This window comes from Saimiri boliviensis, chromosome 7, assembly GCF_048565385.1.
Source record: "Saimiri boliviensis isolate mSaiBol1 chromosome 7, mSaiBol1.pri, whole genome shotgun sequence".
Classification (NCBI taxonomy): Eukaryota; Metazoa; Chordata; class Mammalia; order Primates; family Cebidae; genus Saimiri; species Saimiri boliviensis.
In genome coordinates, this window is record NC_133455.1 from 66,771,061 (window position 1) to 66,787,102 (window position 16,042).

The 16,042-nt window shown below is 40.2% G+C and overlaps 1 protein-coding gene across 6 annotated transcripts in view; it reads left to right on the forward strand.

Annotated features, from left to right (window-relative positions):
* SCN8A (sodium voltage-gated channel alpha subunit 8) overlaps positions 1–16,042 on the forward strand; it is a 205,086-nt gene that overhangs the window by 88,366 nt on the left and 100,678 nt on the right. For 4 of the 6 annotated variants that reach the window (XM_074402654.1, XM_039472321.2, XM_074402656.1 and 1 more), the window contains exons 4-9: positions 125–215; positions 846–974; positions 2,778–2,869; positions 12,204–12,425; positions 14,112–14,175; positions 15,455–15,596. In XM_074402654.1, the coding sequence (XP_074258755.1) occupies positions 125–215; positions 846–974; positions 2,778–2,869; positions 12,204–12,425; positions 14,112–14,175; positions 15,455–15,596 (740 nt within the window). Of the gene's footprint in view, positions 1–124; positions 216–845; positions 975–2,530; positions 2,623–2,777; positions 2,870–12,203; positions 12,426–14,111; positions 14,176–15,454; positions 15,597–16,042 lie in introns of all 6 variants that reach the window. The other 2 variants (XM_074402655.1, XM_074402657.1) reach the window with 1 other exon arrangement.

A 16,042-nucleotide genomic window follows, 5' to 3' on the forward strand; every position in this document is an offset into this window, starting at 1 on the left:
TCTGTGCTTCATCTCCTTTCAGGTTATTGATTTAGATCTCCTGATTCCCAGTGGAAATGTATTTGTCTTCTGAGAAAACGAAAGGCAGGCCAGGTTTTGTATGTTGCCCCTTGACTCTTCTCTACAGTATTTAGCATGATCATTATGTGCACTATTTTGACCAACTGTGTATTCATGACTTTTAGTAATCCTCCTGACTGGTCGAAGAATGTGGAGTAAGTAACTCATTTATTCGTATGCTTGTTTGTTTTAAAGATTTTTTTAGTCACTGAATCTTGCTTTGCCACAGTTTACTCATCAAGGCGAAAAAAAATTAGTTATTGCCTCTCTTTATTTCACAGAGAAGGCTGAAAGTACATGTGAAATTTAGGAAGTATCCCTCTCTAGAAGTCAACTCTAGGGAGAGAGATTATGCTCTGGAAATTACCACCCTTCGCTCCACTCTTTCCTGTGCCAGGCACTGCATTGCCCTGCAGCCCCATCACCATCCTGTATTCAGTTCCTGGGGATGCTGTTTGCTCCAATTTTAGGTTTTCCTGTGTTTTGACTGTCTAAGGTTAAAAACAGCTCTGGAGGGCCTCCTTACCTGCTTCAAAATGATCATGTACTAGATAGGAGCACAGTTACTTCCGTGGCATACAATTCAGGACCCAATACAACATTCCAGAGGTCTTGGTTTGTGCATTTCAGGAAGCTTCCTCCTCGTTTCCTTACTGCTGCGTTGATTGTGCCCTTTCCATTTTGTCTCTCTTAGTTGAAGCCACACTTCAGGCAAGTGCTAACTTAAAAGGTTCATTTAAAGTTTCTGTCCAGAAATTACCTCAAGCCCTTCATTTCTTTGACAGGTACACGTTCACAGGGATTTATACATTTGAATCACTAGTGAAAATCATTGCAAGAGGTTTCTGCATAGATGGCTTTACCTTTCTGCGGGATCCATGGAACTGGTTAGATTTCAGTGTCATCATGATGGCGTAAGTTCTCCCCTTACTTTATTGTTATTCTGGGTGTGATTCTGTGTGTGGAGTTGTAATCTCGGGTCTGTTTGTAGGATAGTGTTTCTAAGTGTGCGTATGTGGACACAGCTGTATGAGGAATTAATGGATAACCATGTAAGGCCCTATGGACTCATGTCTATGATTCTTGCTTGTGAGGGCCTCTTGTGGTTCAGGTAATGATAACGTGTTTATGTGGGAGAAGGCAAGCAGAGGCTTGACAGCTGGGAGAGAAAGTAGGAGGTGACTTCCCATGGACACTCTCTCATATTTTATTAATCCTTATAACATTGATCAAGGTTTGCACACCTATCATTACAAGGCCTCTGTGAAGACTTGAAATTTTTTAAATGTAAAAAACCTTCAGCTGAAAATTGAGTTTCCTGGGTATGTCTTACCGCATGTAATTTAGTGAGGCTGGCCAGGTGTTGCACACTTCAGAGCACATTTTAGAGTCAGAACATGAGCCAAGATATCCAAACCGGCACCTCCTGAAGAGTTACTAACCAGAATTTTGAACTATTGCTCAAGATCAGGGTAACTCCACATTGGTATGTTACTGCTCTGGCTCATTTGTGGCGTTTTAGCAATAAAAATGTATCTTTGGGAAACTTAGCTGATGATAGAAGCGTTGTAGCAAGCTTATTATTTTTATTTCCAGGTTGGGGAAGCATTTTGTGGTTTGGGAGTGTAGTGGGGTTGGTGTATCAGTTTTTCGTGTATGCATGATGTGTAAGAAAGAGCACATTTGAATATGTATTGATCTGAGCATCCGGTGGAAAGATGTATTTCAGCTGTAAAATGTGAATAAATGATATGCATCAAATACTTGAAACTAAAACTGATTTTCTGTTAAATAAAGGCAGTGTCTTACTTTCTAGCCTTATGAATACACATTGGTGTTCATTTAAAATTTTTAAATGTCCTTGCTAGGCATGAGCTTGTAATTAAAATGAGCACTTAACACAGTATTTGCTCTGATCCCATGATTTGGATATTCCTGAGCCCTGCTTTTGTACGTCATAGGTCAAAACTTCATTTATAGACATGACTACAATCATGATTACAACTCCTGAATAAGTCACATATACAGACATTTAGTCAATTTTGCCATTGTCAGCTACAGAGTTACTTGAATGTAGATTTGTTTTTGTGGGCTCCTGCTGCAGAAATTTGTCTCCCTCTCCTAAGATACTGTTCACAAAACTTGGGAACATAGCCATTGATACCTCCTGACCTTCCTTTTTACTAAAAAGAGTGAATGGACTGACAGTAAAGCCATTCTGATTGGGATCAGCACATGACTATGCTGATTAAAGGAGTAAATTCCAAGAACCTCCTGGTTTTGTCAGTTGTTTCTAATATACTATTGAATTCTCCTTGCCCAATGTTCCTTAAATGTTTATATTTTGAAACTTTTCTTTTTCAAGGAAAAAAATGAAATCATAGCTTGTATATAAGACCCTTTCTTCCCCCCATTCTCAAACCCTCGCCCAGTGGTACCATTACAAGTTAACTTTGGTTTGATTCTGCAGGTATATAACAGAGTTTGTAAACCTAGGCAATGTTTCAGCTCTACGCACTTTCAGGGTACTGAGGGCTTTGAAAACTATTTCGGTAATCCCAGGTAAGATGGTCCGGGGTTGGTGTTAGGTGTTGGGATAGGGCCCTGACGTGACGTATTGTACTTTTTGTTTTGTTGTGGTTTTGTTTTCTCCTTTGGTGTTTGTGTTTGTGTCTGTGTTTGTCATTTGTGTCTGTGTGTGACCTCCCTTACTACAGATATGTGACAGAGTTTGTGGACCTGGGCAATGTCTCAGCGCTGAGAACATTCAGGGTTCTCCGAGCTTTGAAAACTATCTCTGTAATTCCAGGTGAGAAAATTTGTACATAAGACTGAATTTGCCACATCTCCTCTTTCTCCTCCATTCATTTTTGTCCACCATTCTAAATCAGCATCAATACAGTTGATATGGCCTTGCATTCTGCATGTTTTTCCTGGGAGACATTCTCTGGAATGGTCGTTTGGTCCTCAGGCAGTTTTCTCTGAGTGCTTGCCAGGCATGCAGCCTCCATTCCATCCATGCTATTGAAAAAGCACGTGCTTCACAATCACTTGGATCTCACCATATTTAAAGAAATTGTCACGGAACTAGCTGTCTCTTTGTATATAAATCATTTGCTTCCTGGCTCCATGGAATTACAGTAATTTTGACATTTGCCGTCATTTCATTGCTTGTGATTTCTAGGCTTCCTGTCGCATGGTTTGTTGATGGAACGTTATTCAGAGAATTATACTTTTACTATTACTGTATTAATGGAATTTTTTGATCACAGAAGAGATCTACCCAATTAACTAATCCAGTATCAGAGACAAATTTAAGAGACTTGGAGTTAGTGAACTGCACTTACTGAATAATCACTGTCTATCATGTTCTACTGCTATCTGTCTCACTAGAATAAGAACCAGTAGACATCTCCTGTACTTATTCAGGGTTCATTCTCAAACGTAAATCCCAATGAAAGTTTATTCAGGCACTGTTAAAAAAAATCAAAGGTAAGATAAGATACAACTAAAGGTATGGGCAACAAAAAGTACAGAAGTTTGAGGGGGAAAAACAGAATCAGTGGGTGGGTTGAGAGTTAGTTGATTGACAATCTCTTTAAAATTTTTGCCTTTTTCTTTTTGGTTCTGGTTGAGCTAGCCCAGTGGTTCTTAACCTTTTGAAGGTTTGGATCCCTTTGAGAATCAGATGAAAGTTCACAGACCCCCCCTGAAGCCCATCCATGGACCCCAGGTTAAGATTCCTTAATTTAATTTAAATCATTGCTACTGGGTAATACTTATCTTTCTAAAGACAGTCTTGAAATCTTAAAGGAAAGATAATTTAGTGTTGTGAGTCTAAGATATACTGGCGCTGACTTGGCGGAGGTGAAGACTGTGTTGTTGCTCTTTGGACTTTCATTGTGTTCAAGGGGTTTCAAGAAAGACTCTGTAGAGACCAGGCTTTCTACAACAGTTTTGTACAAATAGGAATGTGGAGAAAGAACAGAGGCATCCTATTCTTGACATCACGTGGCTCTTCCCCTTGTAGCTGACTCAGAAATATATCTTTTTTAAAAATTCATTTTTATTTTATGTTTTAGAGACAGGGTCTCTCTCTGTTGCCCAGGCTGGAGTGTAGTGGTATAATGATGGCTCACTGCAGCCAGTGATCCTTCCTTCTCAGCCTTCCCAGTAGCTGGCACCCCAGGTGCATGCCACCACACCCAGCTCATTTAAAAAATATATATTTTGTAGAGACAGGGTATCCCTATGTTGCCTAGGCTGGCTGCCAAGTCCTGGGCTCAAGCAGTCTTCCTGCCTCAGCCTCCCAAAGTGCTGGGATTACAGGCATGAGCCACTGCATCTGGGCCAGAAATATTTTTTTTTCCCCCTTTTCAACATTATCTCAATAGCAGATAGAGAAGGAAGCACAAAGATAGAATCCTGGAGAGGGCAGTCTTGGAATATGGTTTACTGAGAACCTCAAAGAAGGTAAATTTATCTTCTCCACTTACAAATTTGGACCCTGGAGTGGGCCAGTAAATTAGTGCCCTATCAAAGATTAATTCCTTTATTTCTAGCAATGGTAGCTGCCTTCCTATCAGCCAAAGGTTGGCTGTCAGTTGGAGTATATACTTCTTGGCAAAAAACTGCAACCCTGACTTACCAAGATTTAGTTTCTAGCCATTTTAAATCTGCTTAAGCCCAGCTCATTCTCCACACAGCCTCAGATAGCTCACTGATGGTGGCCTAATCCTTAGGCAGGTCTTGTCTTATTTTTTGAGGCATCTGGAGTGTCAAATCTTTACTTTCATTTTTTCCTATGGTCTCTCTTCTCCTCTGGCCCCTTTTAAATATGATTTTGTGTTTTCTGCTCATTTCCCCCATCGTACTCTGCAAGGCATCTGTCTCTTTATGTTCTTGTGATCTCAAAACTTCTCTCCAGAATTAAATTGAAAAGCTGTATTCTGTTCACTAACTAGGGCAGCAGATGCTATCTGTAGTCTAACTCATAGTTTCTGTCTCTCTCTGCTATATGGTTAACTTTTGACCATGGCATTTCTGCAAGAACTCTTGACTGGTGTCACATTATTTATTCTTTATATATATCCTTAATATGTCATGTTATTTATCCTTTATATATGTATCTGGAACATATGCAGCATCTAACACAGTGCCTGGCCCATAGTAGTGTTCCATTGTAGTAGCAGCAGTTATTATTATAAAGAAGAAACCTAAGCCAATTGAAACGGTTTGTGTCAAGATTTAGACATCAACTTCAGCTTCACAGTTTGAAATAGAGTCCCAGATTCCTATTTCTAGAAGCACCTCCAATTGAGCTGGCTTTGGGAGGCTAACTGGGGTGGAAAATAACATTAAGGGATAGTAAAGCCAATAATAGATCACTGTCAGTAAGTGGTATATTTGGTTCTTGAATTAAGCGTAGCTCTCAATCTCAATCTTTTTGCTTCCCATTCTACCTTTTAGAGTTAGCAAGAGAAATCCAGTAATGAAGTTTCCCTCATGGGGAGTTTTCTCTCATCCTATGGGAAATTCTGAAATTGCTGATTATGCTTTCTCCCATAGAGGGCTGTTGTGCTGTTCCTACCTGCCTGCTATGAAATCTCCTTCCAAGGCGGGAGCACCAGTGTATGAGTCAGTGGATCTGGGCCATCTCTTGCTTGGAAGTCTAAGTCAGTTTGATTCTTGTGTGGTAGAGCTAGGCCATGGTTCCTCCTTAGTAAAAACCATTGTTTCGTATACCAAGTTTTCTCATGGATCACTTCAGTGGAATTGTTGCTCTGTTTGTCTTTTCTGGTTCCCAGTTTGGTTATAGGCTATTGCCAAGGGTGTCAAAAACAGAATGGAAGTGAGAGCAACCACTGACCTGGAGCCTGCAAGGTCTCACAAAGCCCCCCATGTGTCAAATTCCTTTATGAGAGCTTTTCCTTTCCTACAGCATTCACCCACCCCTGACCAGGGCTGATTCTGTCCTCCCTCTTCGGGTCTTTGGTAGATACTCTGAGTACGTCAGGGCTGCCAGGACTCCCAAGGAATGCACAGTAAGACGCATCAGTTAGCTCTGGCCTTTTCTATAAGAAATACCTTATTTTAGAGGTTTCTTGTAGCTCAGAAAAGACCAAATCCATCTTCTGACCCTTTTTACTTGCTAACTTGACTTGGATATATACTATTTATGGTTTCCATTTTGCTTCAGAGCCATGAACTTGGAGAAAAGTGTACACAAGCTCTGTGCTAAAAGGGTCAGTTATAGAGGTGACCCTTTCTAAATTTTCTTTAGTCTATAATTGGCCAGGTTCTCTTTGACATTGAAATATTCTGCCTAAAAGTTTTTATGTCTTAAAACTTTGTTTTCACTTTGTATTTGTCTGAGTCCTGCAGAAAGTGAACTTCTAAGTGACTCTGCCAGAAGTTTCGTCCTCTGCATGCTTTGATCATGTGCCACAGGGCTGACATGCCCAAAGAAAGGGTGAGAACCTCAAAACAGTTTCTCAGGGTTTTCTTAGACAGCAGGACTTGGTAGTGTAAGTATTAATAGAACTGGTTGGGAGAACCTCACTTGTCAGTGCTTTTTCATTTCTATCATTTAAATGGCTCCCCCAAAGCACTGCTTATCTACTGCTCATTAGCACTTATTTAATTTCATTCCAACGTCTTGAGAATTGTACCTTCTTGATTATTTTTCTCTTGGATATTTTATTTCGCTGCTTTCATTTCTGTTACTTTCACTCCTAACCAGTGGGATCAGACAGGAAGCAGGGAAAATGATAGGCCTTTCTTTTTCCCACTCCAGTTTTCACAAAGAAGGCATTTTCTTTAAATGTATACTCTGTGAATGTGGCAATTTCTGCTGCATAATGGTGGAAGATAGAAAGCATTTTAAGACTATATCCTGATTCATTGTCTCTGTTAAACTATTCTGGTTATTAATTCTATTGCCTTTGTATTTCTGCTTTTCCCACATTGCTTCTTAGGAAAGATAACTAAAGTTTACCAGTGGTCCTAAGTGAAAAAACACTAAATACTCGCAGGATTCCACTGACCCATCTTTGAGAGCTAGTTTAGTTTTGGTTACACTTTGTGCTGTAAATCCGGTCTCTAGTAAAGAAATCTAGAGTCCTCAAATCTCTTTCAAATTACTGTTACTCTGAAGAACCTTCAAGAACTATCACTGTAGGCTGGGTGCAGTGATACACACCTATAGTCCCAGCTAATCAGGAGGCTGACTCAGAGGATCACTTGAGCCCAGGAGTTTGAGGTTGCATTGAGCTGTGACCACACCTGTGAGTAGCCACTGCATTCCAACCTGGGCAGCTTAGTGAGATCTTGTCTCTAAATAAATAAGTAACTATTATTGCAAGGCTTGCAGTTGCAGCAGGAAAGTCAACACGACACTACTTTACCCCTGTGATTTGTCTGAACTCAAGCCTGACTCTGGGAACAGGGCAGTTGTTCTTTCCCTGGGTTGAGAACTGCTTGTTACTGCTACTGAAGCCTGTTTCAATATTAATTTTGTAAGGGAATTAGCTTACATTGCTTTAAACCACTTAAATTTCTCAACCTGAGCTACAAACTAGGGAATATGGATTAACTTTATTTATTTTATATATATATATATATATATATATATATATATATATATATGTATATATGTGTATATATATGTATATATGTGTATATATGTATATATATGTATATATGTATATATATATATATATAGAGAGAGAGAGAGAGAGAGACAGAGAGAGAAAGAGAGAGAGGTTTTGCCCGTCACCCAGGCTGAGTGCAATGATGTGATCTCAGCTCACTGCAACCTCCGCCTTCTGGGTCCAAGCTATTCTCCTGCCTCAGGCTCCTGAGTAGCTAGGATTATAAGCATGTGCCACCACACCTGGCTAATTTTGTATTTTTAGTAGAGATGGGGTTTCACCACGTTGGCCAGGCTGGTCTTGAACTCCTGACCTCAGGTGATCCACCTGCCTCGGCCTCCCAAAGTGCTGAGATTACAGGCATGAGCCACCATGCCCAGCAAATTAGCTTTATTTATGATCTGGCCATCCCAGTGTTGAAAAATTTTGACCCCAATATGCATGACTGATGTCTCTGTACATAGCACATAGGCAGGCATTGTTCATTTATTCAAAGGATTCCTGGGCATTGTGAGAGGTTCAGAGGTACTTTTGGACATAGAGTAGAATTCTTCACCTGCTTCTCAAAATTCCTTAAATATCCAACTTTCCCTCCTGTCACTGACCATTCATTCTCTATATTGAATCCAGCTGTCTTTTCTTGGCCTATAGTAAATGTATTAACTGTTTCTACTCACACACACACCAAAGTGAGCTAATGTTAGCCTTTTCCAAGAGTTCTCACTGTCCAGTTTGCCCCCACTTGGCTTCTGTCGCACCCTCTGTTGTGTAGGAGTCTTTTGAAGAAGCATTCTGCTCTGTTTGGGATAATTGGTTTTCAGTCAGTATCTTGCTTGTTCTGGCATGTGATGTTGTGAGCCAATAGAATAAAAAGACAGTGTCTCTGTACCGCCAGAATGGTGGCATTCTACATTTCTGGCTTGTATCAGGTCAGGAATTCTGCTAACAGCTTCTTGCCTTTATTGACAGGTATTGATGGTATGAGGGAGAACTTTCAGGCAGTCACAGCTGGCAAGACAATAGAGCTTGAGCTTAAGAAATGACTTGACGATGGCATCTTCATAAATTCGGATTGATGCCTGCAAATATGGCCATTTGCAATTAATCCTAATGGAAGGAAGAAAAGTCTTGGCTGAGACCAATGTATAGTTCAGTGATTGTTTATATTTAATATTGCTGTGTGGTCATGTGCCTTCCTTTACCTGAAAACATTAAGACACATCACCTTTCTTCTTCTTTTTCCTTTGCCTTCTCATTTTCTCTTGGTGATCTGGATGGGAATCTTGGAATCTAAACTTTTTAGATGGCTGTCATTAATGTTATTTAGTGATTATCCTTGCTTAATTAAGATTTGTTTCTCTGACATGCTGTGAAGTATAAGCAGCTGAATACCATTTCCAATTAAGTTTCTACTTTAAACATTTGAAAGCTAACTCACCAATGAGATCATCTAAGCCCCAGATTTCAAAGCTGAGGCTTGAAAAGTGTCTTTTTAGCTTTCTCGACTCAAGTTTACACACTTCTTCAGCAATAACATCTGGCTTATGGAGAAGAAATGTTAAACCAGCTGACTGTGGTGAGCATTTGGGTGCATCCCCAGGAAAGTGGTGAGTTATGTGAGATTAGTTGGGGTCATTTCTGGTTGCAAGTAACAGGACACAGGAATGATTCAGGGAACCTAAAGGCTGGAATGCACTTGGGCTTCTGGGAAGCCAGTAGAAACCAGAATGCAGAGCCAGAAAGCCACAGGTACCAGGAAGTACTTTGTCTCCATCTCTCTTCTCCCCAAGTGTCTATTTCTCTCTCTCAGCATACTAACTTCCTTTACTTCTCAGTCGTATCTTAATATGACAGAATATGGCTACCACTTAGTTTCCAAATTTATTTATTACATTCCCACCACATGAAAAGATTGCTCAACTGTCTCTTATCCTGTTCCAAATTCCCGTAGGAAAGGATCTGGCTTTAGGTCAGATGTCCACCCAGGCATCTGCAACTGCTGAGAGAAGGTGACCTTGTACAGACATGGCTGCTGAGAGGTCATTCTTATGGAACAGGAGATAGTTGGAGCTCATGGCCTAGAATTTCCAGTTATATAGGTCTGGAATTGTCCAAGAGTTTCCAGCCCAGGAAAATCAGATTCTACTCATGCTAAAAGTGTATGCTTTTCAAATTATTTACTTACAAACTCAAATTATTTACTTACAAAATTGGTTTGGCGATTTAATAGTATTATACTCTTGTTACTAATACAGAGGACAGCTTACAGCTCATTTCTCAATTCAGTAAAATAGCGATGGTAAAGTCCTTTAACAGTCATCTGGTGTTTTAAAAGGTGATTGTCTGAATCGTCTGGAGAGATGGCTGTATAAGTCTCATAACAAAGTCCAGGAAAAGAAACTCTACAACCATTTTTAGTGACCCTTTCAAGTATTCTTTTTTAAATCAGTCTTTGACTTGAAAATAGTAAGCTTGCATAATTTTAAAAGCCTGGGATTGAATTATTGACTCAATATAGACCCCCTCCACCCAGTCAAAATATAATGAGGACTTCTGTGTTCCTTAGCAGCTGAATGGAAATAAATTCCATTTCACTGGAACAATTTTTACTTCTTGGTGGCTGCTTTTTACTTTATTTCACCAGTGACTTCTTACCTAGCTGTGTGATTATGGTACGATTTTCCAGGGCCTTAGGTTTAAAAGATAGTTTGGAGTTTCAGTTTCTTAATCTCAAACAAATAAACATCTCTGCCTTATTCTGAAAGACTTTTAGAGAAGATTCTTCAGCTTCTCCACCACTGCCCACTGCTATGTAGCGCTATGTTTATCCAGGTTCTGTAGATGAGAAAATGAGACCCTGAGAAGTAACCTTAAATTCTATTTGAAACACAATAGGTCATAAGCAGTGACTGGGCCAGGACCAGAATACCAGCTTTCTGATTCCCTGTCTAATGCTTCTTTTTGCACAGCCCCATGAGGAGAAAAATAATCAGATTAGAAATGCTTTGTTTCCTGGAGCCCAGGCAGGCTCTTCATAATTTCTTTGTGGCCACAGTCTCCATGTAAGGCTCTTTGTTGGCCATGTCCTGTGGATAACCTGATATCTGGGCACATAAAGACTCATTTGGACCCAAAAAGCATGAACCTACAATCATATTTTTCTGTATCTCCTATCACTTCTCCCTGTGCAATTAAGAAATATACCTTCAGTCTACATTTGAGCCAGTGTCTTGCATTTAAACTTCAAATTAAAAATTTTTTTTTATTATTATTTTTATTATTTTATTTATTTTTTTTTTTTTGAGACGGAGTTTCACTCTTGTTACCCAGGCTGGAGTGCAATGGCATGATATCGGCTCACCGCAACCTCCGCCTCCTGGGTTCAGGCAATTCTCCTGCCTCAGCCTCCTGAGTAGCTGGGATTACAGGCACGCGCCACCATGCCCAGCTAATTTTTTGTATTTTTAGTAGAGATGGGGTTTCACTATGTTGACCAGGTTGGTCTCAATCTCTCGACCTTGTGATCCACCCGCCTCGGCCTCCCAAAGTGCTGGGATTACAGGCTTGAGCCACCGCGCCCGGCCCCTAAAAATTTTTTTATGTTTTTGTTTTTAATTTAGGACAGAAAAAAGATAATTGTAGAAAGCAGGGGAATATATGTGATACGGAAAAAGTGTATTTTTAAATGGAAAAAGACAAAGTATAAATACTGGATTAATAATAACCTTTTCAATACTCTGGCATTTCCAGAGTCCTTGGCAAAATATTATTGTACCTTCTCACTTATTATTGGCTTTTAAACTTCCCAGTGGTTTTCTTTCCACCTGGAGACCTCCTCAATTCCTGATTTTTCCATTTGTTTCTTTGACGAATATTTGCTGAATACCTACTGTGGGCTAGGCACTGTAGACCCTGCTGTGAACACAATAGATGTAAAACATCAATTATAACCGTAATAAATGCTACAGAAGAAAGTATAAGATGCTACTGAGACACTAGTAACAATGGGGAGGGAGAAGAGTGGCAAAGTCAGAAAAGGCTTTTCTGGAAGAATTGATGTTTGAACTGACCTTGAAGGATGAGTAGGAGTTAGGCAAAGAGGACAAGGTAATATAACAGGGAGCATTCCAGGCAGAGGGAGCAGCAGGTATGAAGGCCCTAAGGCAAGTAAGAGCTTGGCTCTTGTGGGGAACTAAAAAGTAGTCAGAGACGGGAAAGCGTTCCCAGGAAGAAGGGGGCCACATGTTGTTGGTAGAAGGAGCTTTGTTTTGCTTTTTCAGATGTATTCACCTAAAAATGGATACTTCCGGAATATTTATTTTTATTTTTATTTTTGCTGACCTGTTATTATTCTCATGGTATAAAAATAAAGTGGCCATGTTTCAAGAGTGGTGCTGTGGGGAGGAGTAGCAGCCAGTGGCTAAGAGGGAGGCTGGGGGAGGTGGGGAGGGCTTTGGGGTGCCTCTGATTCCAGGGATTCTGTCTCCTCAGGTCTGAAGACAATTGTGGGTGCCCTGATTCAGTCTGTGAAGAAACTGTCAGATGTGATGATCCTGACAGTGTTCTGCCTGAGTGTTTTTGCCTTGATCGGACTGCAGCTGTTCATGGGGAACCTTCGAAACAAGTGTGTTGTGTGGCCCATAAACTTCAATGAGAGCTATCTTGAAAATGGCACCAAAGGCTTTGATTGGGAAGAGTATATCAACAATAAAAGTAGGTGGCCTCTTCTCTGCAAGAGGAATAGGAAAAGTCTGTTACTAGTTCACATGGTCAGAAGCTACCACAGGGCTTTAAAAAGTAGTTGTAGGCTGGGCGTGGTGGCTCACGCCTGTAGTCCCAGGATTTGGGGAGGCTGAGGCAGGCAGATCACCTGAGGTCAGGAGTTTGAGGCCATCCTGGCCAACATGGAGAAAGTGCATCTCTACTAAAAATACAAAATTTGCTGGGCGTGGTGGTGCATGCCTGTAATCCCAGCTACTCTGAAGGCTGAAGCAGGAGAATCGCTTGAACCCAGGAGATGGAGGTTGCGGTGAGCCGAGATCACACCATTGCCCTCCAGCCTGTGTAGGAAACGAGTGAAATTCCATCTCTAAAGAAAGAAAGTAGTTGGAGATGGAAAGGAATGGCAGTGCTACTAGAACTAGCCCTGTGAAATTATTCCTTTCCTCGAGGTAGGATTGTGTTCAGAAGCTGTTGAACATCAGCCCTTTCTCCCTTCTTCACATATACTCCTAAACTTTTGCTTTGAAATTTAGGCTTAGAAGCTTGATAAAAATTATTTTTTCCCTAGCTGAGTTACTTAGGATATTTAAACATTTAGTCCAGAATGTATCTGTGGAACTCAAGTTTTCTTAAATATTACTAAGACTATCGCAGTCTACCTAGCCTAGGGAATCACACGATCTCCAAGGCACTATTCAAATCCCATTACAGTTAGGGAGTTTTAATCATTTTATTTGAGGAACCAAAGTACTTAGGTCTTTTCTTAAGGAAACTTTGATGTAATGATATTGCTTTAGACTCATGAAAAAAAGTTAGTGATGTCACTATTAGTCATTCCTGAGAAAATAAAGTCAGTTTAGTAGCCACAGGAAAATGTTGCAAAAGGCCAGGCATGGTGGCTCATGCCTGTAATCCCAGCACTTTGGGAGGCCGAGGCGGCTGGATCACCTGAGGTCAGGAGTTCAAGACCACCCTGGGCAACATGATGAAACCCTGTCTCTACTAAAAATACAAAAAAAAATTAGCTGGGCGTGGTGACTTATGCCTATAATCCCAACTACTTGGGAGGCTGAGGCAAGAGAATTGCTTGAACCTGCGAAGTGGAGATTGCAGTGAGCCGAGACCACGCCATTGCACTCCAGCGTGGGCAGCAAGAACCAAACTCTGTCTCAAAAAAAAAAAGAAAGAAAGAAAAAAGAAAATGTTACAAAGAAGATTTCAGGGACATAGGCTGGAAAGGAAAAGATGCCTTCTAATTTAAAATAGGACCTGGTGTCTAATGACCAATGAGCTCTAAAATATCTTTGATAAAGACAAGTTGTAAGGATAGAAGAATAGAGTGGTATAAAGGGCTTTAGAACTCAGAAAACTTAGTTTTAGGCCCTTTTGTTTCAAGTACCAGAGTCTAGCAAATAGATTTGAAGTATGAATGAAAGTTAGGTACCTGCGAAAACTATATTGCATCAAGGACTTTGGGGTAGCACTTTTAATTTGTAAATATTTATAAGAAAATCATTAATGGGAAAGAATTCTTACCAGCTGCCACAGCCATTGGAAAAGATTTATGAGCTAAAGTCAGTAACTGTTTCTGCTGGGGCTAGTTAGGAACAGTGTAACCTTATTCTCTGATTCGCTTAAATCTGCCTGTTCATTTCCTGCCTCTTCAAACTTTTCTAGCAAATTTCTACACAGTTCCTGGCATGCTAGAACCTTTACTCTGTGGGAACAGTTCTGATGCTGGGTAAGTAGCTCACCTAGTTTTATTCTCTTTCCTTAAAATAATGTACCTATTATTAGTTGGGTCAAAATAGGCAATATTTTTACTTTTCTTCGTGCTCACGTAGTAGACCTTACAATTGCATGTGACCTATCGGTTGACATATATTTTCTTTCTGTTTCATATTTGTCCATCTAAAGTTGACATTTTACTAGTAAGTGACTATGCTTGTAGTCTCAAGCCAAAATCAAAGAACCTAAGGATAGAATCAATAATACCTGCCTCTTGGGGACTCCTCTCATCCTATAGTGCGGTAGAGAGTAAAGATACCATCTTAGTGATAATTATGCATCCTAGGATGACCCAAAATATGCTTGACCTGACAGCATAGAGGAGGAAAAAGAGTAGCTACTCAAATACGACTCAAATGTAGTATTTGATTCCTGATCGTGATACTTCCTGCTCTGAGACCTTTGGCTAGCCATTTAACGATATCTGAGCCTTGATTTTTTTTCTTCCATAAAATGGATTTATTTAATAAGCCATGCTCTCTCTTCCTCACATTGGTTACTGTAAAGATCCACTTACATTACATGAAAGTGCTTTGTAAACAGAGGGCTTTATAAATGTAGGGTGGTGGTAGTGTCATTTCTCAGAGTATATTGGTCCTCTAAGAACTGGTATTTTAACATGACCACAGTATCTAGAAGCCCATTTAAGTTCTATATTAAAGTAGACTACTAGAAATTACATTGAAAGAAATGTGAGGTGAATCTAAAAGCAGGAGAAATGGTGTAACCAAGGTCACTGAAATGTCCATTATGACTTAGGTTGTCACAGTGAGTGTAAAGAAAACAAAGATGATTAAGAGGAACTTCTAGCTGTTTGTCATTTGGGATTGTAGCTAAGTTAAATTTGATCGAATTACACATTGATATGAATCTAGAACAATACTTCTCGCACTTTGGCATGCATAGGAATCACCTGGCGTATCTTTTAAAAATTCAGATTCATAGATCCCATATCCAGAACTTTTTAATTCCTGGATTTGGGAAAGGACACAGGAATCTGCATTTTTAAAGGACATGCCAGGTGATTCTTATAGTAGGCTGTCCCCAAAAGTTGGCTAGCTGCTTACTTCCTTCTTTTTCTTTTTCTTCCAGTTTGTTAGCCTGGCTCTATCGATGGTTATTTATTACCTCCAAGGTCATGGAGTAAATAGAATTATGTTATTTATTATCTCCAAGGTCATGGCTGGGTGGAATTATGTTGAAAAGTCCTAAACTTCCCTATCTTCCTTCAGGCAATGCCCAGAGGGATACCAGTGTATGAAAGCAGGAAGGAACCCCAACTATGGTTACACAAGCTTTGACACTTTTAGCTGGGCCTTCTTGGCATTATTTCGCCTTATGACCCAGGACTATTGGGAAAACTTGTATCAGCTGGTGAGTACTACCTCTTTTCCTTTGGTCATAAAGTTTACCATGAGCATATATGGGGTTGGGGACATTCTATGCGAGCATATATGGGGTTGGGGACATTCTGTGTGAGCATATATGGGGCTGGGGACATTCACCGTTAGTGAAGATATTATTCAAGATATAATTGTTGTGTTTCCCACCGTCAGCTGGTTTTTGATATTAAGTGAATTCTGTCAGTTCTCGTCCCCATTTTTAATGTTCAGTCATGTATAGCTGTAGGCGCTTACAGCCTTGACAGCCTCTTGTCTGGCCTGGGAATCTGCTATCTCTATCTACTTCCTGTTGTTCATTCTCTGCAGCATATCACCTTTTGGATAGTTGGGCTTAGGGTTTCTTTTTTGTTTTGTTTTGTTTTTGAGGTAGGTACTACAGCATGTACCACCACACCTGGCTGATATTTCTACTTTTTG